The sequence below is a fragment of the Mus caroli genome, unplaced genomic scaffold (assembly GCF_978045245.1).
Source record: "Mus caroli unplaced genomic scaffold, Mus_caroli_1 scaffold_1, whole genome shotgun sequence".
NCBI classification, from domain to species: Eukaryota; Metazoa; Chordata; class Mammalia; order Rodentia; family Muridae; genus Mus; species Mus caroli.
The window spans coordinates 86,268,401-86,295,416 of record NW_028227256.1 but is presented as its reverse complement, the minus strand read 5'-3'; the positions used below and the strand labels follow the sequence as shown (position 1 = coordinate 86,295,416).

Here is a 27,016-nt window from a genome sequence, read left to right as displayed (position 1 = left end):
CATTGTAGGTGGCTGTTGGTCAATTGACATGGTTGCTGGGAACTGAACTCTGGTCCTCTGGAAGAGCAGCAAGTACTTTTGTCTTTAATAAATGGAGATATATATCTATATATATACACACACATATATATGTATGTATGTGTGTGTGTATATATATGAATATTGTTTAAAAATACATTAAAAATCTATTATTTATAGATATGAATACCTATTTTATACATCTTGGTCACAGAAAAGGTTAAGAAGCTCGGTGCTGTGACACTGTCTGCATCTCAGATAAGACAGGAGGCTGTGAGCAGAAGACTGCCCTAGGGGACCAGCAGTCAGTGCTGTGGGACAGAGAAGTTAACAGAAAACATTTCTTTTAAAGGATTTATTTTTTATTTTATGTGCACTTGTGCTTTGCCTGGAGGTATGTCTATGTGAGGGCATCAGTGGGCCTGGAACTAGAGTTACAGACAGTTGTCAGCTGCCACACAGGTACATCCTGCACTCAGGAGGCTGAGGCAGGAGGATTCTAGGCTTGAGGACAGCTGAGGCTCTATAGTGAAACCCAGACTCAAAAAAAAAAAAAAAAAAAAAAAAGTTCTCATAAAAATGGCACACTGCAGTGGGGCAGGTTAACATTCTCTAGGGAAAACTATATAGATGGCTTTATTAGAATTTACTTTCCCCATGGGCAAGCACCAATCCCTAACACTATTAATGATACTCTGTTATGCTTGCTGACAGGAGCATGCTGGCCGCTGAGAGGCTCCACCCAGCAGCTGACTAAGACAGATACAGATACCCACAGCCAAACAGTGGATGGAGCTTGAGGACTTTTATGGAAAAATAGGAGGAAGGAATGTGGGCCTTGAAGAGGACAGGACTCCACAAGACCAAAAGAGTCAACTAACCTGGACCCTTGGGGCTCTAAGAATCTACCAACCAAAGGATATACACGGGCTGGACCTAGGCCTATTAAAATTAAATTAAAAATAAAAGAATTCACTTTTATTAGAAACTGTCAGTAAACTGAGAGGTGTCTCAGTAGACCCATCCGAGACTTCTGAACATGTGCTGTGCAGTCATCTATCCTTGCTGGAGACACTGCAGGGATTTTCTGATCTATGTGCTTCTGTGGTACCTGTATGCATGCACATGCTGATGTGGAAGGCACAGGACAACCCTGGTTATTATTCCTTAGGCACTGTGCACCATTTTATTTGTTGGTTTTGAAAGCAGAATCTCTCACTGTGGAACGTGGCAAAGGAGACTAGACTGGCTGGCCAGTGAGTTCCAGGGACCTGCTTGCCTTCAGCTCCTAGGAGCTAGGATTACAAACATGTATTATCCACGCTTGGCTGGTTTAGGGATGATCTGGGGCTTGAAATCAGGTTCCTGTGCTTGGAAGGCAAGCACTATAGAGCTATCTCTCAAAGCTGCTGTCTGTCTGTCTGCTAGGATAGATCCACCCTGTTTCAGCTTCAGGTTACATACAGTACAGCACCACCAGATGACCCCCAGGGTTCAGAAAGCCAGCCAATGTCACTCTCCACATTCCTTCCAACTCCCCATTAGCTGCACATGCTCCTGCTGGCTTGATCTTACAGTGTTTATACAGCACAGATCACGTGTGGGTAACAATGCATGTAAGCTGCTGCAGAGAGAACTGACCATCAGCTGTGCTGTGACATGAAGAACAGATACCAAGTGAAAACACGGTGACATGCCCTAGACACTCATCTGTTATATGAGACACACTCATTAGGGGAATTCTTGCTTGGGTCCCCAGGCTAGAGGCTGGAATGGAAGGTAATGCTACCATCTTTTCCCCAGCCTTTCCTTGGGGCAGGTTGGAGCTGCCACCAACTGGTGGCTCCTGTTTAAGGTCTCAGTGGCAGCATTTGTGGGAAGAGCAGTGGCATCTAGCTCAATGGTACCGTCCATGACATGGCAGAATCATCCTTACTTATCCCCAAGTAAGATAACTGCTCTTCATTTTCTAACCTTGTCAGCAGGAAGCTGCAGGAGACAAAACCGGATCAACTTTGGTGAAGGAGAAGAGCTTCGGGCCCTGCCAGGAACCCCAGAGCTGCAAGGTCTCCTCATGATACCCATAACAACATGGCCCACCTCACAAAAACCACTTTCACTATTGGGAGTAGCATCATGCAGTCCACAGTTCTGAACATTCTAACTGGGGGAACATTCAGGAAAAACCTTGGTAGAAGGAAAGACAAAGGTTCCGAGTGACAGGGCTCAAAATCCTTTGCTCAAGACAGAATTCTGCGATTGTCTATCTCACCAACAAAACTTGGTGTCATTTTGAAAGTCTGGTTCTCTTTTGAATATTTCTGTAGTTTAGTTACATTCATCTCTCTCATTTTGTGTGTGTGTGTGTGTGTGTGTGCAGGTGTACACCTCTCTCCACATGCATGTGTGGAATAAAAACATTTAAGTTCACTTGTAGGAGTCATTTCAGAAAGCCCACATCTGGCCACCGGGTAGACAGTAGACGTCACAAGCAAGGGCATTTCCCACAGTGCAGACACTCACTCTGGGAGCCCAGGCCCCTTACCTTCAGCAGTGCCCGAGAGCCCGTCAGCCTTGAAGTTGCTGGTACTTTTCTTCCTCCGGTGCTTCTTTCTGTTGGCGTGGGGGGAGGGGGGTGGGTCGAGCTTGGGGCTGGTGCTGCTGGAGATACTTGGGCTGGAACACACCGAGTCACCCAGCCCCGTGTCTGCGGCCGAACCGGAAAAGGCAAAAGAAGGCAAAGGTGAACTTGGACCTCAGAGCAAGGAAAGGAGGAAAAACTCGCTCAAGCAACATCCTCCAGTGTAAGCACTGGAGCGTGAGGTCTTTTCTGAGACACCTTGCACAAGGTGGCTGGGTTGGAGGCCTGGGGCCTCTGCAATGAGCACATTTGTCCTGTGCACCTCACAGCCCAAAGCAGGAAATCTGTGCTTTGTGTGACTGCACTGCTGGGACCTCAGGCTCACACTTGGCATCATGGAAAGCAGGGCGGCGAGCTTCCCATTCTCAATGTTTCCTTTCCTTCCCTTTCCGACCCTACTGCACCAGGAATGAGAAACTGACACATGCAAAGCCGCAGAGACTTGTCCTGAGTGGCTGTGAAACTGTACACACAGGATGAACAATCCCTGACCACCTTCTCCCTGCAGGATGGCACATGGCTATGTCGCCACTTTGTAATTACTGAGAGGTGGCACAATGTGCCACGAGTCACCAAGAGCCTGCAGGAGTGTCTCCAAGTCAATACCATGTAGCTGCAGGTCAAGGAGTCCCTCAAACTCCCCAGAGAGGCTTTAAAGCCAGTGTGCACATACAGTAACTTACTATAAATGAAACCCAGTTTATTATTTACCTTTACCAAAGAGAAGGCAAAAGTGGTGCTGGAAGACTGGGAAAAGACAGATGTACAGGGAAAGAACAGAACCCTGAGCAGGGGCCAGAAGAGCGTGGGTGTCATACCTCTCCCCACCGGAAACTTTCAGAGTCCTTTTGTCCTAAGTCACCAGACCAAGGACAGAAAGGCCTGCACTGACTCCTATCCCCTTAGCTCCTGCTTTCTGAATACGGCTACCCTCTAAAAGTTGGGGGTCCACCACTGAAAAACTGTTCTAAGATCCCCGCTGACGTGCGCCACAGAATGCTCTGGATACCTACCACCCTCTGTTCCACCTCTGGATGTTGCTGCCCTCCCACTTGTACCAGGCTCTCTAGTTCACGCCGCTGCTTCTTCTCCCTGGGTGATCTGAACTCCAGTTAGACGTCAATCCTGAGGCCCATTTCAGCCTGTGGTTTGGCAGGCTGGCTTAGGTGGTGGTGAAGGTCAGGGTTTAAATTAAAACAGCTTCTGGCTAGGCATGGTGGCACACACCTTTAATCCCAGCACTCATGAGGCAGAGGCAGTAGAATCTGAGACTTCCAGGACAGATTGGTCTACATAGTGAGACCCCCCCAAACCCCCTGGCTCAACAAAACCCAACTCAACCAACCAACCCAACCACCAACCAACTAACCAACCAACACAACAAACCAACCAGCAACCATCACCACTAAGACCAACCAACAAACATGCAATCTGTTTTCCCAAAGCCCTCATCTAGTTGCTTAGACAGTTAGCAGAACTCCAAGATGGTTGCCTACCCTAAAGCACTCCTTCTGTGTGCTATCTTGCGGTTGAGCACTTTTGCTCTTTTTAAATATTTCACGCACAGATTTCAAAAGATGGCCCCCTCTGATGCATACTCTGTGTGCCAGGCTTACTGATAGTGGTCCATGCCTGCCTTGTCCCTACAGGGCTCACTCATCAGGTAGGGAGGCAAAGCTACTCACTGCTACTACAAGAAGACCTTTCCATGTAATAAGCTTGGGTGTCCCATTGCCCTGTTCCTTTAGTTTTACACTGACACCTCTGTGACAGAGTCAGTAATTCTTCATCCTAAGCTACTATGCTAAATCTCTACTCTGAGGGTCTGAGTGTGGACAATGCACTGGGGAGAGCAGTCTAAAGCTAACTTGGGAGCAATGAAGGCTTCCTTTTCCCTAAGTGTCCTATAACGCCTAACACAGGGGTGGGAGGTGCACGGTAATTAAACTACTGTCCGACACATACCACCGTTTCTCTGAGACAGTTAGAGCACATGCATGAATTCTCTCTTGCCTGTACACTATCGTTTCTGCAGTTCTCTGAAGCACGCACGGGTTACGCACGATTCACTAAAGCTCTCCTTCTCACTGCTGGCCACTGCTGTTCTCACCAGTGCCTCTGAGAGGGCTCACTTCAGTGGACAGGCCTCCAGGGGCAGCATCTGCTTCTCCTGCATCTACTGTGGTTTGTCCCTCCCTCTTCTGATGGGAAGCTGCAGTGAGGTCTGCACAGGAAGGTAGGGAGGAAACCATGAAGCACAAGGAGGAAGTCTGTGAGAGGCTGGCCCATAGCGTCTGCCCTTCCTTGCCTCACTGGCTTGGCTCTCTCCACGTGGAGACAAGTGTCTGCCACAGGAGCATCACTGGCTGGCTCTGATGTCAGCTTCATGGACCCAGGGTTTGCGGTTTCTCTCTTCACCAGGACAGCAGCCATGGGGAACTCTGCCTGCATTTGCCAGTTTTACTGAAGAACTGACTGGCCGAGGTACTGGTACAATGGGAGGGGACCTATGGTCCCCGGTGAAACAGCAGAGTGCCATCAACTCTGCCATGTCCTTGAAAACTCACCACAAGTATGCTTTTGTGTCCACCACTGTCCTGCAAGTTTCCAACTGTCTGGAAACTATTTTAGGTGAACGACTACAGTCATGAATGGGATCTATTGACAATGGGAGAGAGTCTCCCTTACACTCAGCCTATACTTACTGAGCATGCTCTCTGAGCCAGCCACTGTCAAAGAATAAAGGGCAGAACCCCTGTCCCCATGGAGCCAATGTCTAAGGCCTGAAAAGAATGCCTATATAATTTCTTGCTTGATGCCTTCCATAAAAGACTGTTTTACTTGGGTCCTGCTCCTGGAGCACAGCGTGCTGAAGGACCCCATCTGCAGCAGACATGTCAACCCTACAGATGAACAGGGATGAGAGAGGGTTCATCCACACACAAGGACTGTGGCTCTGGGGACAGAGGAGGGGTCCCTCAGGGCCCAGTGATTGAGACTAATGGGAAGACAGCAGCACAACCGTGTCATGAGGAGGGTGTGGGCGGAAAAGAGCAAGAGTTGCCTTACTGTGGAAGACATGGAAGTGCTTCTGGGTCTGACCAGGAGTCAGAAAGCAAACCCGACGTTTGAGAGCCTTTATGTTTACTCTCAGACAAGGATGGGACTGAACCAGTCACTGCTGTGTGCCCTGGAATCCACAGGGCACAAGACTCCAAGGGAAGCCCAGAGGCCGCTCCTGCTCATACAGAGATGGAGGCAGGAGATAACTCTTACTCTCTTCCCCGCTGCATCGATCTTCCACATGTGCCACTGTGTAAACAGTCCATGGCCCACGGCCTGGAATCTACCCCCATCCAGCCTTCCTGTCCTACAGTAGGGCAGGTATTGATGTGGTACCTTCCAAGAGTTCTGCCTCATCACCAGGCTAAGGGGGAAACCAAGGCACACAGATACCTGAGGGACCAAATGGTAGGCCAGGCACTCTGGGAGAGAAAACAGACCTGCAGCTAGGCACCAGGGCCTGGCAGAAGAGCCTACATAGAGACTTGCCGAAGGCTGATGCAACCAGGCACTGAGAAGACTGTGGTGACAGTGAGGGATGATGGGAATCATAAGGGGACATGTCCCTTGGTCACAGGAGACAGGGAAAATGGCCTTGGCTTGAGACCTGAGTGGCCAGACTGACAGCAGCCTCGTGGACACGGGATGAGTTCCTTGTTACTTGGATCCCACACACAGGCACCTGCAGCGTAAGTATTTATGTCCTGACTCTCACATCTTGAGGATCCCCAGGAGCTGCTTCATATCCACCTCCCCTGTTCTAAAATACGAGCAGTCAAGTGCGAGGCTTCTACCCTGAGCTTCCTCACTCCCCATTGTTCCTCCAGCCTGACAAGATGCCCCTTAGCCCCACCCTCAGCCCACCACTTCTCCTGACTGCCTATGAAGAATGCATCACATTTTGTATCAATTACCAGGCAGTAAGACAAGAGACTTCCGTCTACGGCATTAAATACAGGAGAGAAGCAAGGTGAAGCAAGGCAATCAAATTAAAAAAGAAAAAAAAATATCCAGAGCCTCAGTAGTTCATGTTTGAATCTGCTTTGCTATAGGGATCCCCCAGATATGGTTGTTGAGCCAGGAAGGGCTAGCCCATCCTATGTGTTCAATGCTGGCTATTAGTTCTTCCCAATCGGGCATCAATGTTCAACACATACCCCCCAAAATATATAACATGAGCAATAATGATCACAATCTGCAGGCTCTCGGAGCCCCGGCATGTGAAGTATGAGTCAAAGAAGCAGTTTCACTTTTCACTAGGGGAGCTGACAAGCATGACCAGAGGGAGAATAAAATAACATTCCACTCGCATAAATATCAAGCAGGCTGCTCGAGACTGATGGGCCAGGAATGTATTCTTAGCTATCATTCCGGCAGACAGGCCCAAGGACACTCATAACTTATTTTACAATCATTTAGTTTCAGCTCAAGTGGAAAACGTGACAACTTATCTCTGCCGACAAGATGCTATATCGAACCTCACAATTAACTCTCCTCCGATTATCTGCCCAGCCGATCATTAGCTGAGCCCATCGCGATGGACTGTTGGGGGGGGGGGCACTCATCTAGGAAAATGCCTCTGCCAGGTGTAGAGAGGGTTTTTCATATCCAGGCGCTTTTCCACAGGGGGTGCCAGCTTCTTGTTCCTACATCCCATTGCTTTAGTGAGCCAGGAGCCAGGATGTGCCTGTTGGGAACACTGGGACTCTTTAAGAATCACTCTTGGTACTGATCTCGTATGTGTGCCCCGAGTCACACCTGCCCCGTGTCCTCCAAGGCTCTGGAACTTGCCATTTCAGACATTACGGGGACTGGGGGCTTCCTGAAGCACACCTCCACCCACTCACTGTTCCTCAGGGGCGTGGCTTGAAGACAGGATGATGTGAACTTGCTCCTGTGAGCCACCATAATCCAGATGAGCGGCCAGCACCAAAAGTATACAAAATGCTTTAGACCACGTGTTCCCAAGAGCCACATGTTTCCATGAACAAAAGGGGGAAAGACAGACACCAGGAGAGAAAGGAACAAGGTGGCATGTGTAGTGTAGACGCTGACAGCTCCGCAGTGCCCACAGGTACCTTCACTTCTTTGGCTGTGTTAGGTACAACACATTGCTAAAATCTTTTAGGTATTTTTTTCCCCCTGTACTAAAAGAATTCAGGATTTTCAAAGACAGAGCCATTTGGCACTGCCAGAGGAAACCGCTGAGGGCTAAGGCCTTCCACAAACTCAACAGCAAGTCATTGTGGGAAGTAGAAAATTAAAGGCCACTTGCTTTGATCCAAGGTCAACAATGGGAGACTCATTTGGATCTTTAATAGGGCCTCTGTCCCTTCTGAGGCTCAGAGGGATGTGTGGCTGGTAAATAAAGAAGAGGCCACCTTTGCCATCGGAGGAAATCACAACATCCCGGGTCCCTGTTAAAAGGTGAGTGTGAAGTGAAGTTCAAACCATCGCCCTGAGCACGGAGCTTTTGACAGAGCTTGCAGCGGGAGGAGGCTGACTTCACTCCCATCTCTGAAGATGTTTCAGAGACTGCCATTATTGTGTGCTTCCTTTTGCAGCGCACGCAGGGGTATACAATGTCAGAAGGGGCAGAGGGACACGGCGGGGGGCAAGGAAGATGACAGGTGTTGGGGGAAAGGAAAAGACAACACAGTGTCAGATGGAGTTACAAAAAAAAAAAACAGGGAGGGAAAGTGCACAATAGGAGGGGCCAGCTCCGAAAGAGGGTCCAGGGGAGAATAATTCCTTCCCTGGCCACTTTCAATTACATCTCGGGCTCGGCAGAGAAAGTTGGGATTTAAGAGAGCTGCTTGCCAGCTCAAGCTCTCGTTACCAAATATGTTCATAAAGTCCTTTAAAAAGGCACAGAGTGGGTTCACTATTTACCTTAAAAAGACACAAATTGTGTTCACTATTTAGGGTCTAGGGTTTCTCTCCTCCAGTAGTGAAAATGTCCTGAAGGTGACTTAGGGAAGGTTTCAGAGACCTGTGGCTATGTTAGAAACTATTAAGTTACACTTCAAATGAGTTAAGTACTTTAAACAAATTTCACCTAAAAAGTAGTAGATTTAAAGGGGTGGGAGAAGGTCATTGTATTAAGCTATTAAATAAGAAATGTAAGAAAAAAATTCCACTTTGGAGTGTAGTGAGATTGGGGAACAGTTTGGAGGAACCCTTGGGCAAAGGCCAGTATCAGTCTTGGGCCATAAGACTGGGTTTAGGGTAGAAAGTGAAGTGGCTGCCCCACCTAGACCCCTTGCCAGCCTGTGGCTCCATACAGAGGCAGGTTGATGGCTCTTCCTGCTGGGGGCAGCATTTAAGTCTGGAGATCCTTCCCTCTCCTGCTTCCCTGTGTTACAGCCCCTCCACATCATGTTGTTCTTGCATTCTGTGGGTTTCTGCGTTTCTCTTGGGTCTTGTTCATAACCAGAGGCTTTGGGGAATGTACCCTCAGTATAAAGACATGTGGGCAGCAAACAGCATCCCCCGACTCAGAGGACCACACAGTGATCAGGGACATGGATTGTCCAAGGAAGCTGGGGCAAGCTTGTGCCACAGCGGAAAGCAATGGGCTCTGTCAGTCAGGATTTGATATTTAAGGGTCAAAAATCAAGCCGTTCTCTAGTTGATTTTTAGCTGAATGCAAGCTGCACAAAGTTTAAATTAATCTAGTGTACTTGGAAAGACGGAAAGGCAGGCTGAGCAGGGCACAGAGTTGGGAATGAAATCATTTCAAGAGATTCCCATTCCCTTCCAGCCTCATCTCTTTTTACATAATCAGCCACAGCCATTTTTCAAGTTTGGTGCTTACAGCTGCTAAATTACAAAGAGTCTGTTTCCCAAGGAGGGCTGGCTGCCCTGGCTGAACCAGCCGCCGGGGAGAGACCAGGCACGTCGACAAGGAGAAAAACTCCAGAAGTTAATTAGATGTATGACTGCTCTTTGATAGCACGATTCCACTCACTTTTGGAAACTTAGCTATTTCTATAGAAAGTCACAAGGAGGAAAGAAGTGATGTCCCCCGCTGCTGCCTAGGGAAGGCTGGGTTTGGATGGCTAGGCCTGGGATGTCCCTGTCCAGGGTCCTGAAGATGTACAGATTTTTTTAGTTCTGTGAAAAACATACATAATTTGCCAAATATGCAAATACGTACTAACTCCCACCTTCTGATGATACTACAGCATTGCATGGACCTGACTTACAGAAACACAGGCCTGGAAAGGACTCAAGCTCATTTTGACATTACGCCTCAAAGATTCAGGGTTACATGTCAAAGACATGAGCAACAGGACTCATTCTCTTTTTCAGCTCACAGGCTGGCATGACTATCTGCGACTGCTTACACGGCTTCAGTTTTAAGTCACAAATCAACACTTTCATGCATTTAAACATCAGGGAAGACTTTAAGGCATGAGCCCACAAAAATAGCTTCTTATAGCACACTGGATGCACATTACTAAATTGTTTCTAAAAATTCATGCACAATTTTTTTTTTTTCGAGACAGGGTTTCTCTGTGCAGCCCTGGCTGTCCTGGCACTCACTTTGTAGACCAGGCTGGCCTCGAACTCAGAAATCCGCCTGCCTCTGCCTCTCGAGTGCTGGGATTAAAGGCGTGCGCCACCACGCCCGGCGTTTCTAAAAATTCAGAGCTCTCCACACCAATGATTTTTGGGGAACAGTCAGGCTGTCATGTGACATGGTTCCAAAATAAGGGCAGTAAGAGACACAGTTCAAAATCCAGGTTGGCCCCCGGGCTATGTTGCCATGGTTACAACATACAGTTTAATTTTAATTTCTTCCCAAGTGAAACAGCCAATCCTCAACTCCTGCTCTGGACCTGCCACACCTATTCTCTTCTCTGCCTGGGCCGGGAGGACCCCCACTCCCATCCCCAAACACACAGGAAGAAGTAGCAACACATGGGCCTTCTGCCATGTGGCCAGTGAAGTACCAGATGGAATGGATGGACAGACAGACTCATTCTCTCACCAGTGAGGCTCTGCAGAGACCATAATACACACAGAAAGTAAAATAGGAGCTCCAGCCTGCAGCGCAGAGGTTCTGGGGAACAGTATAATCCACACACTGCCTGCATTAGCGAGAGGGCAGTGACTGCTGCCTACTGAACCAAAGCCCGAGACTGGGGAGACCTGGGATGGTTAGGGGTGACAACACTGCACCTCAGCCTCCCTCAGGCCTGAAGACTATGCAACACCTGCAGACAGTATTCTCTGATGACCACCATCCAGCAGGGTTAACCTCAAGATGTCCCAACCAGAGCTGTCACCAAACAGACATTGCTTCTATTAAAGAGTGGTTATTTCTTAGGGAAAGTCTTGGTGACTACTAGAGAGGCCCTTGGGAGATTTACCTTCAGAAACGCCATGACTAAAGCTGTGTGACTCACTGTGAGACGACCACAGGCAGCGCCCGCCCCAGTTCTAGCAGGCATGGGGATGGGAGCCACCTCCCTTGGTCTCACCTTCTGTGCCAGTCTCTTATGTATTAGTGTTCCCCTACTTGCTCTATGCTTCCATACAGATTTATTTGTCTATAGGTATTCTGTATTTATGTGTGTCTGTGCACCATGCATGTGTGTGCCTGGTGTCGGAGGTCAAAAGAGAGGCATCAGATCCCCTGGCTACTTACAGACTGGTGGCAGGAACTGAATCTGTGTTCTCTGGAAAAGCAAGCAGGTCCTTAAGCACTGAACAATGTCTCCAGCCCCCCCAACACCCCCTTTACTTTTAATCTTATTTAATGTGACTGGTGTACAGAAGACACCAAACACTGAATAGATGTTTAATTAAAAAAAAAAAAAAAAGGAAAAAGAAAAAAAAAGAAACAAACCAAGCCAGGGGCTGCTGAGATGGCTCAGTCACTAAAGTGGCCTGCCTTGTAAGCATGAGGACCTGAGTTCAGATCCCCCATCCCTATGGACCAGCTCATCCCTATGGATGGTGCATGTCTATAAACCTGAGCACTAGGGCTTCAGAGACAGGAGGACTGCAGGAGCTCCTGGGCCAGCCAGTTGAGCCAAAGTGACCAGCTCCAGTGCCAACGAGAGACCTTGTCTCAAAACACATGATGGAGAATGATCAAGCTTCGAACCCCAGCCTCCACATGTATATGCACACATGTACATGAAACACACACACACACACACACACACACATAGAGCATGAAGAACAAAATCAAGTCTTTGCAGAAAATACCAATATACCCAGTATACCCACATGTAGCAGACTCACAGGTGAACATAAAACCCAGGACTTCTAACTACCAGTTGATAAATCTGCCTCCATGTCTTTACAGCCAGAGTAATAAGGGGAATAAATTGCCAACATATTATGATGATAAATTATAGCTTATTTTCCCTTGGGGGTTGCATGTAACCTTTTGTTATATTTGAGCTAACTGTGGAAAACACCAGGGTATATATTTTTTTTAAAAAAAGAAATCAAATGCTAATTTGTAAAATCCACTCTCCCCTTGTTGATACTCAAGGAAACATCACCTTGTAAACATCTATGAGGTTTGAAACCCCCCTGTGTGGAGGCAGGCAGGTGGGTCATGAGGAGGGAGCCTCGTGGTTCCCAAGCCTTTGTTGAGGGTGGGTGGCATCCTGTAGACACAGAAGACAGATAACATCATGGTGTCCGGTGCCTCAAAAGGAAGGCCTGGCCACTTAAAAGATAGTCTTCATTCCCCAGCCTGTCTGCACACCTGGACTCTGACAATCGGCTCAGTCAAGGGACAGAGGCTAGTTACCCAGTGGGCAGGACGCCCTGCCCTTCCATCTCTGCTCATAGGGAATGCTTTGAAGGTTTTTGGTTCCTCTTGGAACTAATCTATAGTGACCCTGAACAGACGGCCCTGTAGCTTAGCAATAAGGGTGGCTGAGTTGTGGGACAAGGCAGGTGAGGCTCAGCCTTAGAGAACCATAGCACCGATGACACTCAGGAAGGGTCTGTGTGGGAACCACAGAGAACTGCTGATTTAACAGGGCCACCCCCTGCCCACCCCCACCATGTGTGTGTACACACGCATGTTCAGACAGCTAGGACAGCTCTGTCTTGGGCCTGGGAAAGTTAGCGGAACAAAACCAATGGAAAATTATCAGTTGGAAAGATGCACTGCCCTGGGAGCTGAGTCAGGGGGATGGCAGCCATGCCACAATGAGATTCTGCCTAAACAAATCAAAAAATTTGTAATGCAATACTCTTAGACTAATGCAGTCCTATTCTTTAGTGTGACGGATTGATGCTAAGATGCAGAGGCTCTTTAAAGTTTCATGGTTTATATCACTTGGCAAGATACCAGCTTTCAACATGTACTGTCTTTGAATGATATAAACAATTTTGATACAGGCATACTTCAAGCATGCCATCTACACGGGGAATTTGTTCTATGAGATTAAGAAATGAGTAGGCGGAGACTCTGGCGATGACTCCTGAGCACCGCACTCTTTGAATTCTGCTAAGGATGGTTTCTCACTCCACAGAGGTTGGTGCCAAGGCTTGCAGCCTGAGCAAGAGTCAGGTGAGTCTACCCCGGCTGACCCTGATGCTGCAGATGCATGCACCCTGGGACAGAGAGGTGGGGGATGGAGACACGAGGGTCATTGTGCACTGGCAATTTGGTATGCTAATGGAGTCATCTGGTATGCTGGCCCGCTTACATCAAACACAGCCAATGCGGAGCCCATGAGAAGATGAGCACCCTCCACCTGAGCTGCTGGATGAAGCCCACGTTCCTGAAATGATTCAGTAGCAGCAGACAAGGGTGTCCCAGTGTCTCTTCCACCCCAGAATTGAGGATACAGAGGAGGTCTAAGACATGGCTCTGGAGTTAAGACTTCTGCTCTTCAGGGAACTTGAGTTCAGTTCCCAGCACTCACAGGGTGTAGCTCACGACCACCTGTAACTCCAGCTGCAGTGGGTCTGCTGCCCTCTGTCGGCCTCCATGAGCTCTTGCACATGTGAGGCATACACTTACACAGATAAAATAAAAATATGTCTGAAAAATAACCAGGGGACAGTTCCTGAGCCCGACCCCCAACGTTTAATAACCGGGACTGTGGTGGGGTGTGTGCAGTTGTGGGGGATAACCTCCCGTGTACAAGGTTTTAGGTTTAGTTACTTTTGTACAGGGAAGAAAAGTAACAGTAATATCACTTCTGGCAAAGAACAATGATTAACTTAGCATTATATTGAACCACTCAATAAGACAAAAAACAAAACAAAAACCAGAACAGACTTCATTTGCTCCAGTAAACTTCACTGTGTTACTCCTAACACTGATTTTGGAATTTGAGCTTTGTTCTAGAAAAGAAAGAAAGAAAGAAAGAAAGAGAGAGAGAGAGAGAGAGAGAGAGAGAGAGAGAGAGAGAGAGAGAGAGAAAGGTCCATCAAAGAGTTCCGAGAACCAGGGTCAGACTTCTTGGGGTTTGAAGCATTTTCTTCATCATGGCTAAAATTTTGTCAATACACTTCAGTCAGACCTGATCTTTGGGAAAATTGCTTTAAAAATCAAACAAAAAGATAAGATTGTGTTCCAAAACATAATAACTGACATTTCCTTCTTTTTCCTTAAGCAGAAGCCCCAGCCGGCTGTGCCTGGCAGCAGGGTCAGGAGTGGGTGCAGGAGAGGTGGGATCTGGATCGCTATCCATCAAAGCGCGTCTCTTTCCCATTCCTCTCCCCTACCGCTGCCTTTGATCCCCCAGGGTGAGATTAAAAGCAGCAACTACCTGAAGCCTCCTCAGCCTGGGAGGACCCCCTCTCCTCCTGCTTGCACACACAGCACGACTTTACAACTGGAGCCCTCTCCCTAGGCTGCACTACCCCCCTCCGCTCCCCACTACTGCACAAGGCTTCAGACCACTGCTTATTTTCTCTAACTACTCACACCTGCCCACTCCACCCTCCAGCTTGGCAATCCCAGCATCCTGCTGGTTGACAGCCCTAGTGGTCTTGCAGAGCAAGAGGAGGGTCAGTTACTACCAGGTGAGAACACTTTTCCCAGGTGAGTAATCTGGGCCAGGTACCAGGAGTTTCTTACTCCAGAGTTATCCAGACACACCAGCACCACAACCCAGACCAGATGCATCTGTCCACTCTATGTTCCATGTTCTCAAACTCCAGCATAGACCTTCACGGTGATGGTTAATATCGTCAAGTTGACACAGGTTAGAATTACCCACATCTCAGAACATGCCTGCAATACTGATTCTAGATTAGGTTGAGGTGAGAAGATAAACGTATACAGCATCATTCCCTGGGTTGAGGGCCTCGGGCTGAGAAGCAACCAAACAGCATTTACCTCCCTACTTCCTGGCTGCAGATGCCATGTGACCAGCTGCCTCACACTCCTGCCACCATGCCTACCCCAGAACGGCAGGCCCTTTGTTCCTTCAGGTGCTCTTGTCATGGATGTGATCGCAGCAGTGAGAGAAGGATTCACACAGCCAGGGAGACTCTGACTTACAGAACACCTCACTTTCAGGCGAACACAGCTTCCTGGCTATTTTTAGTGTCTCCCAATTGGATCATGGCTACAGAGCAGGAGGAAATAGGTGTCATCCTCTGATCCAATCCCTCACCCTCTGAGGCAGTGGGGACTGGATGCAGGGCCTCATATAGATGAGGCAAAAGCTCTCACTCAGCTGCAGCCTCATCCCACCCCACCAAGCACACTTTCTAGTTCTAGACCCTGGGACACCTTTCAGGCAAAAGACGTCATTATCTTTTCTCTCTCCCAGCAGAACTTTCCATTCTTCGGGAACAGAGACCCTGCATCCTGAATCCTGGTGCTATGACTGTCAAGGGACTGAACGAACAAGCTGCAGACTAGGGGCTTCTGCCGGTTCCTCCAGAGGGACTTAGGCCACTGGAAGGACTGGTCTTGGTCTTATTTGGCTCTTCATGAGCTGCAGAGGAAAATGCAAAAACAAAAAACAAAATCAAGTTTGCTGATACTGCAAAGCGTGCAAGGCTCCCAGGCTTTCGGTGGAAGGTGGGCACCTATGGGAACCCCACTGGGCATGCTCCGCTTCAAACGCATGGGGGAGTCCAGTACCTCTGCTCACGTGGAGAGTAAGAGCTGGGAGACAAGGTAATGCAGCTGAGGTGAGGCCTGGTCGAGTGAATAACTACATGCTGAACTCTGTCCGGCCCGGGACTCCTAACTGCTGTGCTAAGGCTACACTTCTTACGTTAACACAGGCTTCTTGGGGAAACCACAGTGACACCACGCATGCAAGTGCGAGCCTGCTCATACTAAAGACACAGCTGATCACTTGTGGAAACAAACCTCTGGACTGCAGCCAGCTAACAGGCGGGGAGAAAGGCCTGGGGCTGCAGTCTTAGCTAGGGGAGGGTCAGGGTGAGGCTTGGGGGTGTGGCTTACTTCACCTGGTACCATTAATGTAAAATTTGATGTCAAACAAAGGGCCAACAGCTGGTTTAAAGCAGAGTTTCCAGTCCTGAGGAATCAGGCTTAGCTTTTTGATGCTTCTAAAGGAATTCTGGTCCATCTGTAGGAAATACTTCTCAAGTTTTTGTGCTTACCTCAGCTATGTGCAGAATCCAGAAAAAGGCTTGAGAAAGTTAAAATAATGATGGCATGCCCACCTAGAGAAGAGGATCCAGGGTGCTGTTCCCATGACAAATGCCTTGGACAACTGTTCACACACGGGTGCCTAATTCCTGAGCTCTAAGCAGCTGTGATACCCACAGGCATGCTCCTATAAAGCCCTCTCCAGCTCTGTCTTTGAAACAGCATTAGGACTGCTTTTCTGCAAGTAAGTGCACGCTTTAAGAGACTGAAATATACACAGAAACCCTCCTCTGCAACTGCAGTAAGATTTTAAAGCCCCCACTGTAGAAATAATGTGTCAATTAAAATAGCATTTATAACTAAATATGTTTAAATGCTTCTTCATAAAAAGGCTAAAACTTAACTCGTTTTAAATAACCATCTGCTTCTGCCATATAAAATTTTTAGTATCATTGTGTAATTAATATTAATAACACTTTCTGTTAATAATCTTATCTGTCAGATAATCAGGCAGAGATTTAGCATAAGATACGTCCAGTGACCGAAGTTTAAGAATGCAAGGCTACAGACAGTAAGCAGGCACGGAGGAGCACACAGCGGACCCGAGGCTGGCCGACCTCCACCTCTGCGAGCCCATGTCCTAGCAGTCGTCTCACGAGGCTTTCCTAACTGCTCTTCCTCAGGGCTCACTTCCATCATTTGTCTTCCTATCTTATTTTATCATATGCCCTTAAGGTCTATACATTTACAGCTTCTAACACAGGAAGCAAAGGAAGGCTGAAAACCTATTGAATATTACCATGGGCTGGAGAGACAGCTCAGCCAGTAGTGTTTGCCACACAGGTGTGATGAACTGAGTTCAATTCTCTGAACTCATGTTTTAAAAAAATCCAAGTGTGGAGGTATGCACTTGAAATTCACAACTCTGTGGGCTGGAGCAGTAGTTAAAGAGCACTAGCCAGTCTTCCAGAGGCTATAGCTACATGGCAGATAATAATTGTCTTTAATTCCAACCCCAAGGGATCCAACAACCTCTTCTGGCCTCTGGGTACAGATGAAGATGCAAGGCAAAACACCCGTAAATATTAAAGAAAAAGATTTCTAGAGTTGGGGAGTCTGGTGGTTTGAGTAAGATGTCCCCAGCATGTCTCGGGACTTTGGATACTTGGTCCCCACTTGGCTCCATTCAGGAAGACCTAGGAGGTGTGGAGTTGCTGAAGGAAACATGTCACTGGAGTGGGCTTTGAGATTTCATAAAGCCATTCCCAGCACACGCACACACGCGCACTCATTCACGAGACAAACTTTATGCCAACAGTTGATGACGCAGGGGAGGGCAGGGTTAAAGCTTCTCCCACACTGCTATATTTCTCACCAAACCCACAGAAATTACAAGTGAGCATTTTCCAGGCCTAAGAGTAGCATCCAACCATGGGACAAAATCTTTTCAAGAATGCATGAAAAAAAAAAATCACCCAGTCTTCTCTGAACTTGATAACCCACACACCCAACACGTTGCTTATGCTTTCCTGCCAATCTTTAATGGGGGCTGAAGCATGGTGTATTCTAAACTAAACACAAACAAAAACCTAAAATTTGTGTCAACTTGACACCAGCTGGAGTCATCTGGGAGGAGGGAGCCGTAACTGAGAAAATGCCTCCGTACGATCTGGCTGCATGCAAGCCTGCAGACTCTACAGTATACAACACTTTCTTAATTAGTGACTGATGTGGGAGGGCCCACATGGTGGGTGGTGTCACCCTGGGCTGTGGCCCTGGGTTCTATAAGGAAGCAGGCTGAGCAAGCATGAAGAACAAGCCAGTAAGCAGCATTCCTCCCTCCACAGCCTCTGCATCCGCTCCTGCCTCCAGGACTGAGCTCCTCTCCCGACTTCCTCAATGATGAACGGTGAGGAAGGGTAAGCCACATAACCCATCTCTGCCCCAAGATGCTTTAGTCACAGTTTTCCATTACGGCAATAGTCACCCTGAGACAGCTCCTAAAACGGGGACTGAGGAACAGCACAAGCTGTGTCATGGTGGTACTGGACAGAGTCCAGGGAAGACGATGGGAGAAGAGTCAAACTGCCCTGCTGTTCCTGCCTGGTCTGCCACTGCACACGGGTGCACTACTGCCTTGTCAGGACCCTCTTTGGAGCCCTTCTGTGCCTCACCACTACCTGATGCCTTGACATTCACCTGTGCTCCAAGGATGCCTTTGTGCCATGTCTCAGCCACCATTCACCCCATATGTATACACCACATGCTCTCAAGGTTAAAGAGGTCCTGACAGCACTGAGGCCCACGTGACGTGTCTCTCTCCTCGGGGACCACTACCAATGTATTTCAGAGCCTCTGTGCACATGGTGATGTGCTTACTACTGGAATCTCCCCTTGGTATCTGGAAAGGACTGGTGCCAGAGCCCCCTGGGATACCACAAACAGTGGATGCTCCAGTCCCTCATATGGAAAGAACTTACACACATCCTCTTCTGCATCTGAAGCCCTCTCTAGACCACTGGATACCCAATACAGCGTGGATCACAAGTACCTGGGTGCTATGCTTTGGGAACAATGACAAATCTATACCTGTCCAGTAGCGATACACACTTTTCTCTAAATATTTCTGATCAGTTGAGGATTCAGGCAAAGACACCAGGTCAGAGGGCAGTCTGGATCTGCTGAAGGAATGAACGATGTGTTGTGGGCAGTAAAAGCATGAATGTGTGCAGGTTAGCCCGACCGATCATGAAGACATCCTCTGCCTACTCTCTCGTTCTCCTCGCTTGACAAATACGTTTCAATTTGTCTCCTCATTGATTATCTATCTCTCTCCATCTGGGAGAGACTCTGGAATTGTGGGACTCCTATTTCAGTCCCAAGCCCAGGGTGGTGGGATGATACAGTAAAGTGTTAACACGCACTTGTGGGACAAAGGGCAGAAGTGGCAGTGGTGAAATACAGGTCACCTAGACAGGTATGCACTGAACTTGCCTCTGGTTTTACTACTGACTCATTGCCTTAGTCTCTCCTGTTGCTGTGATAAAATATTCTGACAAAGCGACTTAGGGGAGAAAGGTCTGTGCAGGTTCAGTCACAGCTCCAAGATGGAGACTGAGGGTCACATTGCAGTCTTTGTTTTAGTCAGGAAATAGCAGAGAATGTCTGCTAGCCAATACTCAGCCGACAGTCTCTCCACGTAGGCTGTCCAAATGGCCACATGTTCCAAAGTACTGGAGAGCACGCCAATGTGGGTTTATCTCAACCTGCATGAATCACATCTCCAGCCGTCATCCCAGTACTTGGTAGTTATGTCTTTAGAGACTGGGCCTCACGTTGTTAGCCCACGTTGGTCTGAAACTCTTGGCAATCTTCCGTCTCAGTTTTCCAAAGGTTCTGTTCTAGACATGGCCCAGAGACTTAGGGGTGTTTTAACACAGAATCTAAGATGGCAGTGCATAGGCAGACTAAGAGCCATTTCTGAATAGCAGGAAGGATGGGATTCCCGAGGCAAGGGCAAAGAGAAAGTTGCAGCCACCACGTAACTCCAGCCTCCATCTTTTAGTATCCTATTGGCAGGATACAGTTTTGAAGTCCTCCTGCCTCCTGCTGTCTGCTTTCTGCTCTTAATACATCCCAATTTGCCAAAAACATGCTGGAAATGTAATTCTGAAAAGGGGCCGATCGGTCCTGGGATCATGCCGCAGACAAGCTGTGCTTGGCCCCTGCCTGTCAGTGCTTGGAGCCCCCTTCAGCTGTTCCTACATGAGGCTTGTTGAACCGCTAGGAACTCGGGCTGCTAGTTCTAACTTCTGACCCATTTTCAGCTCAAGCCTGGAGACTGAGGATTAGCCAAGGTTCACACAACTCTGCTCCTTAGAGCAGTAGCAGCAGGCTCAGGCTGCCCAGGCCAGCCCTCTCCTTATTGCAGGGACTCCCCAGGCCTTGATGTAAGTGGTTTCTCCACCCCATACAGCATCCTCGGTGCAGGTAAGCCAACCGGCAAAGGGAACTGCTGTGGCATGATCAGCAAAGCAGATGTGGGTCCAACCTGATGCCTCCCCATTGGTTAGAGTACATGCCCTTTACATCCATGTCTGCATCTCAAAAGAGGCCTACACTGGTCGGTTTTCCTCTGCATCAGCCCCTGCCTCCAAGTTCCTGCTCAGTTTGAACTCTTGCCTTGGTTTTCATTAACAGACTGTGACTCAGGATATGTAAGGCAAACAAACAAACAACCCCTTTCCTCCCCACAGTGCTTTTGGCCATGGTGTTTCATCACAGCAACAGTAATCGTAACTAGGAGGCCTTGCCAAGTAGTGACTGTTTAGTCAAGGCTGTGCTGTGCTCACTAGTAGTGGCAACTGGACTGTCAGTGAGCTCCTGATCCCACCGATACTGCTAGTGCAGTTTTGGGAGATGCTGTGTAGAGCTCAGACTGAGGACAAGGCCTTGAAGTGACCTTCCCCCCAAAAAGGAAGCTGGCTTCCATCTTCTTGGAAGAATTCTGATTCCTGGGGACGTGGGGTAGTAGCTGCTGGAAGGAGCTCAGGCCTAGGCACTGCTGCTGTGTGGGCTCAGCTAACTCTGGCTCAGGAAGCTCTTCTTATCTCCATCTCTGGTTATTATCATCAGCTCCTTCTTCCCCAATGACTGTCACTAACAAGAATGCCCCAGACATCAATGGCCATTCCCTTGGTAAGGATTAAAAACCCCTTGAAGAGATCCAGTGGTCTAGAAGATTCTGAGGGAGGGGGCTATAATGACCCATGGCATTGGCCATCTGTTTCAAACATTCCTAGATTTTTACTGGTGGTGGTAAGAGCCCTGCTGGCCTTCAGGCATAAAAGTCACTGCTCCTTGTCCTAGTGACTGGGGTGACAGGGTTGTCCTATTTCTTCTGGGTCAGCAGCTACTGCTGGAAATAGCTGATAGCCAGGAATGGAGGAGGCAGAGTACAAAGTCATAGCATTCTGATCAGGAGGGAAAGAAATCCACCCTTCACCCTATGGCTGGCTACCCAGGAAGCTTCTGCTTTCTCTCAAACCACATGCAGAGAAGGGAACCTGGGTCATCCTTCTAATGAGGCCGCCTAGCATGGTGGATGGAGCAGCCCCCCTGCCCTGCAGGGGGCTTAGACAGGAGTGCCAGGCTTTGAGCCACGAGAGCACAGGGAGGAAGGCTGACTAAGCAGGGGATGGTTCCCCAATGCAGGAGGCTTTGGGAGGGACTGATGGGGAGTTACTCAGGAGCCTTGGAAGAAAACACTTCTCTCTTCCACCGTGTATTTCTTAAAAAACCACCACCAACAACAACAACAAAACAACAACAACAACAACAAAAAACAACCCAGGTAATTTATATGATTCTACATCTTAACTCTGAGTCCTGCCTTAGAAAAACAAAATCACATAGGGACAAGAATGTAAGAAAGACCTGTGTGAATGTGGATACTTATTATGGGTATGGTCTTAGGGAGTCATGGTTCTCAGAGAAAGAATGTCAGATATGAGGCAAGAAACACATCCTAGCCCTCCCCCATTTAAAGGTGAATAAATGACTAGATCAAAGCCGGGCATTGTCCTATTACCACCACCTGCTGGTCAGGTTCTAGAATTGCCAGCACAATACCCAAAGACAAAACTGCAAAGCTCAAAAAACAAATACCCCAAACCAACAAATCAAAACAAAACAAACTAAAGAAGCCATAGTTCTTATCCTTGGGCCCACAGGGACGGTGCAATTGCTAGAGTCCTCCTGCTCTCAACTGCAGAGTTGCTGACCCTTCTTGGATGGGCCACAGCAGAAGCCACAAGATAACAACAAAACAAAGTACAGACAATTAGCAGAGCTACAGCGGATTAAAATACTTCCACAATGGGGAAAGTTGAAAATTAGCAAACCACAAGTACTTCCGTATCAGGACTCAACTGTAACAACCAGAGGTCCTGGCAGGAAGGCAAATAATTCATAGGAGCCCCCACACAGGACTCCCCTCCTCCATCCCGCCCAATCATGCAAGTTCACAGGTACAAGTACACGCACACAGATGTCAGCTATGACTTCCCCACAGAAACATAAATGGTGTTTGTGCTTAACACTGCCAAAGCTGTATGAGCCAGGGAGCCTGAAGGGAACCGAAGCGCGCTGAAGAGTCATATGAAGAAATGTATTCACCATGGCAGCCAGTCATTGAGGCAGAAGATAAACTGTTGGATTGAAGCAATCTGTGAAAGGGTGGAGCTATCAGAACAACCTGACAGCGGCAGGGGGTGGGGGTTTGAGAGTGCTGTTGCCATAGCAACAGCCATGGCCGAGGCCATCAGGAGGCTGGCACTTGCAAGGGACAGTGTGGGTATGGGTGTTGGGGAGTGGCAGACTGAGTCAGACACTCCAGAACACTGGAAGACTAATGCAGATAGTGTGTGTGTTTGTGTGACTGGCTCTTGCCCTTGGCATGGAGGTGATGCATCTAAAACAAACACCTTGCCTTGAAGTGTGCTATGACAACCAAGTTTGCTATAGATGGCCCTCCAGGGCCCCTGCTCCCAGCAGGAATGTTCACTCCTGCCTAACACTTCCAGAGAAAATTACTCGTAAGGAAATGATTAATAAAAAATAAAAAATCACAGGCTTCCAGTAAGAGTCGAGGAAACCCTTAGCCAATAGTTGTTGCAGAGATAATTGTTCTGAATCTATCAATAATGCTAAGCTCCTCTTCATTGACTGCAAACACCAATTTCTTTCACCCAGGATTATAAGTTGGTGTTCTCGGGCTCACTACTGCCATTACGGTGATAAACAGTTCAGACCACAACAGGATCTGACGTGTAGATCAATTCTGGGTCCATAAAGAATCTACACAAGAGGTTCCAGGACAGGAATTTACAGCCACCAGTTTTTTATTCTCTCTTGCTGCAAAAATTACTTCTGTCAAACACTTAGGAGAGTGAGGAAAAATGTAAAAAAATTAATTTTTCATGTACTACTGGAACAGCCTTTTCCAGTGCAGAAGTCCAAGACGAATATACTCTGCATTTAAAAAATTACCCGGCACAGCATGTGGTACTTAGTGGAAGAGGGATCCAATCCCTGCTGTTGCTCGCAAGCCAGCAGACAGCAATTTGAAACCCTGAACAGAGCTGTCTAGATTTTTCTCTGAGGGCAGATGCTGGGCTCATGTTAGCAATGCCAAATTCTATTAGACGTTTAATTTTAAACCTCAGGTATTTAAATGTAAAGCCACACAACAGTAATAGCCATAAAGCACTGGGGCATTCCATCTCACAGAATGGGTTCCTCTTGCCTTCTTCTCTTAATTTAGCCAGCGCCTCCTGCCTCCCAGTTTTATCCACTACAAAGTCATCTATCTAATTAGGAGTGGCTCACAGCTGCCTAGAGGCAGATGCCCCAGGGGTACCTGTGCGTCAAAAGGGGGAAGGATTGAAAAGTTCTCTGAAGCCTAAGTCTTAATTTAGGGTGGAAGACAGGGCAGAGAAAAGAGACTTCTGGTGCTGGGCCTGAAGACAAGCCCTTCACAGTGCAGGTGGAGGGAGACCCTAAAGCTTCCAGGCTCTGTCGCACGGCCGCCATCGGGATATCTGCTGCCATCGGGATAGCTGTTGCCATTGGGATAGCTGCTTCTGCTGCCCCAACAAACAGAACAGAGGTGGGCCTGGGGGGTGGGGTGGTGGCAGTTAGGCGGTAGATAAAGTGATTACAAAAACAAGGGTCTTGTGTCAACTAAGTAAGAAGAAAACCTGATGGGAAGCCCTCGGGCTTCTCTCCTTGGCTGCTATCATGGAGCACTGCAGGGGAACGTTTGTGTGATAAGAGGCCATATAATGCACTTACACACACATTTTACTTATGTGTCCCATAGGATTCTGTGCTCCTGTGCCCCTTAAAGATGGTGGGAATTGGGGCTGGCCCCAGATGGATCTGTGCAGTAAAGGTGGGACGGTAGTAACCTGTGGGAGGTGGCACATGGGGCAGCCTGGGCTTCTGCCCTTCTAGCCAACTCCTGGCAGCTGTCTGTCAGACATCCCTCTGTCCAGTTCCAGGTGTCTGTTTGGATCACCTTTCCTGACCCCTGCTTCTCTCTCGGTTTTGAGAAGACCTGGTCAGAAGCGTTTGTTTGTTCCCTTCTGTGGAGTGCCCTGGAAAGACCAGAAGTAAGATGGTGTTTACTCAGAGCAAGCGTCCTGCTGCAGCAGCAGCTGGGGGGCCCACAGGGAAGACCTCACGTGGAATCTTTTAATTAGAACAAATTATGCTAAAATGACTCTCAAAACCCTGTCTGACAGATTACATACAACAGTGGGAATTCCCTTAAATACCGGTGAACGGGCCACAGACAGAATGCCACAGGCAAAGCAAGCTGCAGCAGCCAGTGCACGGAGCACGCTGCATAATTCATGCTGTCACACAAACATCAAAGGCAGTTTCCAGGGTACCACATCTGTCCCCCAAGAAGCAGGCCACACTTGTCAAAAAAAAGTGGAAATCTGAGAGACGACAGAGGGGATTCCCCAGAACTTAGACGTTACACCAGGAATCCTGAAGACTGAGAGGCGGATGAATTGACTCAACAATACAAAATACGTGCGGATAGTGAGATGCCAGCAATCCTGGTAGGGCGGAAGACTGGGATATAACATTTGACATCCCTTTTCAACTGCACTATGTCCCTATTACCTAACCACAGGTAAGACATCTGTCCCCTCTGCAGCCTCCACTTTTAGATCTGACCAATGAAGAGGATTTAAGGTCTACGCCCCGAGCAGAGGACAGATGGATGATGGGATGTAGATGAGATAGGAGATCAAGGACAAAGTGCTCACAGGTGACTGGTGAGACATGCGTGCCACTGTCAGAGCAGCCCATGGCACCATGCTCCCAGTGGAGCATGGGTACCCTGGGCATTGAACCCAGCCCCTGGCTTTCACAGAGGACCTGGAGATGGCCGCAGTTTGTGCCCCCTCTTACCACTGCTGATGGCTGAGTTTGCAATGACTGTAGCGTCACTCCACTGGTCGGCACTGGAGACTGAGTAGGAGCGCTGGTGCATGCCATCGGGTCGGCTGTTGAAGGAGACCAGGCTGATGCCGCTTGCCATCTGAGACCCAGACGCACTAGTGACATTCCCTAGGAATAAACAAGTCAGGTGAACACCACGCCGGACTGCAGACCACAGAAACCAGCATGACCTAGTCTGTGGGGCTTCACGCTGGCACAAGTACCTGACCCCTGCACGCCGCTGTCATCCTGCCTACTCCAGTAAGTCAAAGGAAGCCAGGTACAGTACAAGATCATGAAGAAAAGGGCATCATGAACCCCAATGGTGCCCCATTGAGCAAGTGTGAAGAAAGAGTGCTGGCAACTGCCCATAAATCCATCCAAAGACCAGTAGCCCTGCTATAATCTCTAAAGACAAGAGAACCAGTGAGGGCAGAACGAGCCACCAGAGGGAAAAAAGAAGACCACGAGAGGCTGGTCATGCCAACCTAGCCACACAGACTCATCAACTGGGAGGCAACTGCCTGTTACCAGGGGACGCTGCTCATAGGACAACTGTCCCATATAATCAACCCAGAGGCACCTCAGTGGAAACCCTCACTACTAACCTTGTAAAGGTTCTGAAGAACAAGAGTCACCCAGTGGCTTCAGAGCTCACGGGGGCTGTGAAGGAAGATGGTTCTTCTGTAGGCACGATGATTTGAGTCAGTTGCTCAACATCAAAACACATGATTGCCTGGTCACACCAATTTTAGACTCAACAAAGTAATTACTTAGCTGCTTTTCTCTAAGGCTTAGCCATCATGTCCATGGCTTGTGAATGGGTCCATTAGAGGGAGCCAGGTGGCTCTTTGGAGATACTGTTTTGTTTGGTTTTTGATTTGTTTGTTTTTTAAGGCAGGGTCTTTCTACATAACCCTGGTTGTGCAGGAACTCACTATGTAGAGCAGCTGACCCCAAACTCAGAGAGAAGGCGTTTTTCAATTTTCCTAGTGGTCCTGGTTCCGAACTGACTCAGTGGGAGGTTTTCCTGGAGCAGGGCTTTAAGAGAGTGGCCCATCAGTAGATCAGTAGTGCCAGTCTGGCCAAGTAGAGGCTTTAAAAATTAGGCTTCTGCCAGGGCCTAGCAAACACAGAAGTGGATGCTCACAGTCAGCTATTGGATGGATCACAGGGCCCCCAATGGAGGAGCTAGAGAAAGTACCCAAGGAGCTAAAGGGAACTGCAACCCTATAGGTGGAACAACATTATGAACTAACCAGTACCCCGGAGCTCTCTACTCTAGCTGCATATGTATCAAAAGATGGCCTAGTCGGCCATCACTGGAAAGAGAGGCCCATTGGACTTGCAAACTTTATATGCCCCAGTACAGGGGAATGCCAGGGCCAAAATGTGGGAGTTGGTGGGTAGGGGAGTGGGGGGGGGGGGAGTGTATTGGGCACTTTTTGGATAGCATTGGAAATGTAAATGAGGAAAATACCTAATAAAAAAAATTAATTAAAAAAATTAGGCTTCTGATTTTGATGGATAAAGGGTGGGGTGAAAGAATATGAATTTGAATGCACCTGCACACACCTGTGAACATGAGCATGCACGTGTATATACACACACACACAAACTCACTCTCTCTCTCTCTCTCTCTCTCTCTCTCTCTCTCTCTCTCTCTCACACACACACACACACACACCCCAGTAACTTAGTCGATTGGT

At 48.3% G+C, this 27,016-nt stretch overlaps 1 protein-coding gene across 16 annotated transcripts in view; it reads right to left on the bottom strand.

The window, feature by feature from the left end:
* The window catches only part of Agap1 (ArfGAP with GTPase domain, ankyrin repeat and PH domain 1), a 435,924-nt gene that overhangs the window by 100,691 nt on the left and 308,217 nt on the right, over positions 1 to 27,016 (bottom strand). For 8 of the 16 annotated variants that reach the window (XM_085839355.1, XM_029480713.2, XM_085839356.1 and 5 more), the window contains 2 exons: positions 25,278 to 25,436; positions 2,564 to 2,725 (listed from right to left, as the gene is read on the bottom strand). The exons of 1 other annotated variant lie outside the window; for it this stretch is intronic. In XM_085839355.1, coding sequence (XP_085695481.1) covers positions 2,564 to 2,725; positions 25,278 to 25,436 — 321 coding nt within the window. The remainder of the gene's footprint in view (positions 1 to 2,563; positions 2,726 to 25,277; positions 25,437 to 27,016) is intronic. 7 more of the 16 variants (XM_085839372.1, XM_021160592.3, XM_085839329.1 and 4 more) reach the window with 2 other exon arrangements.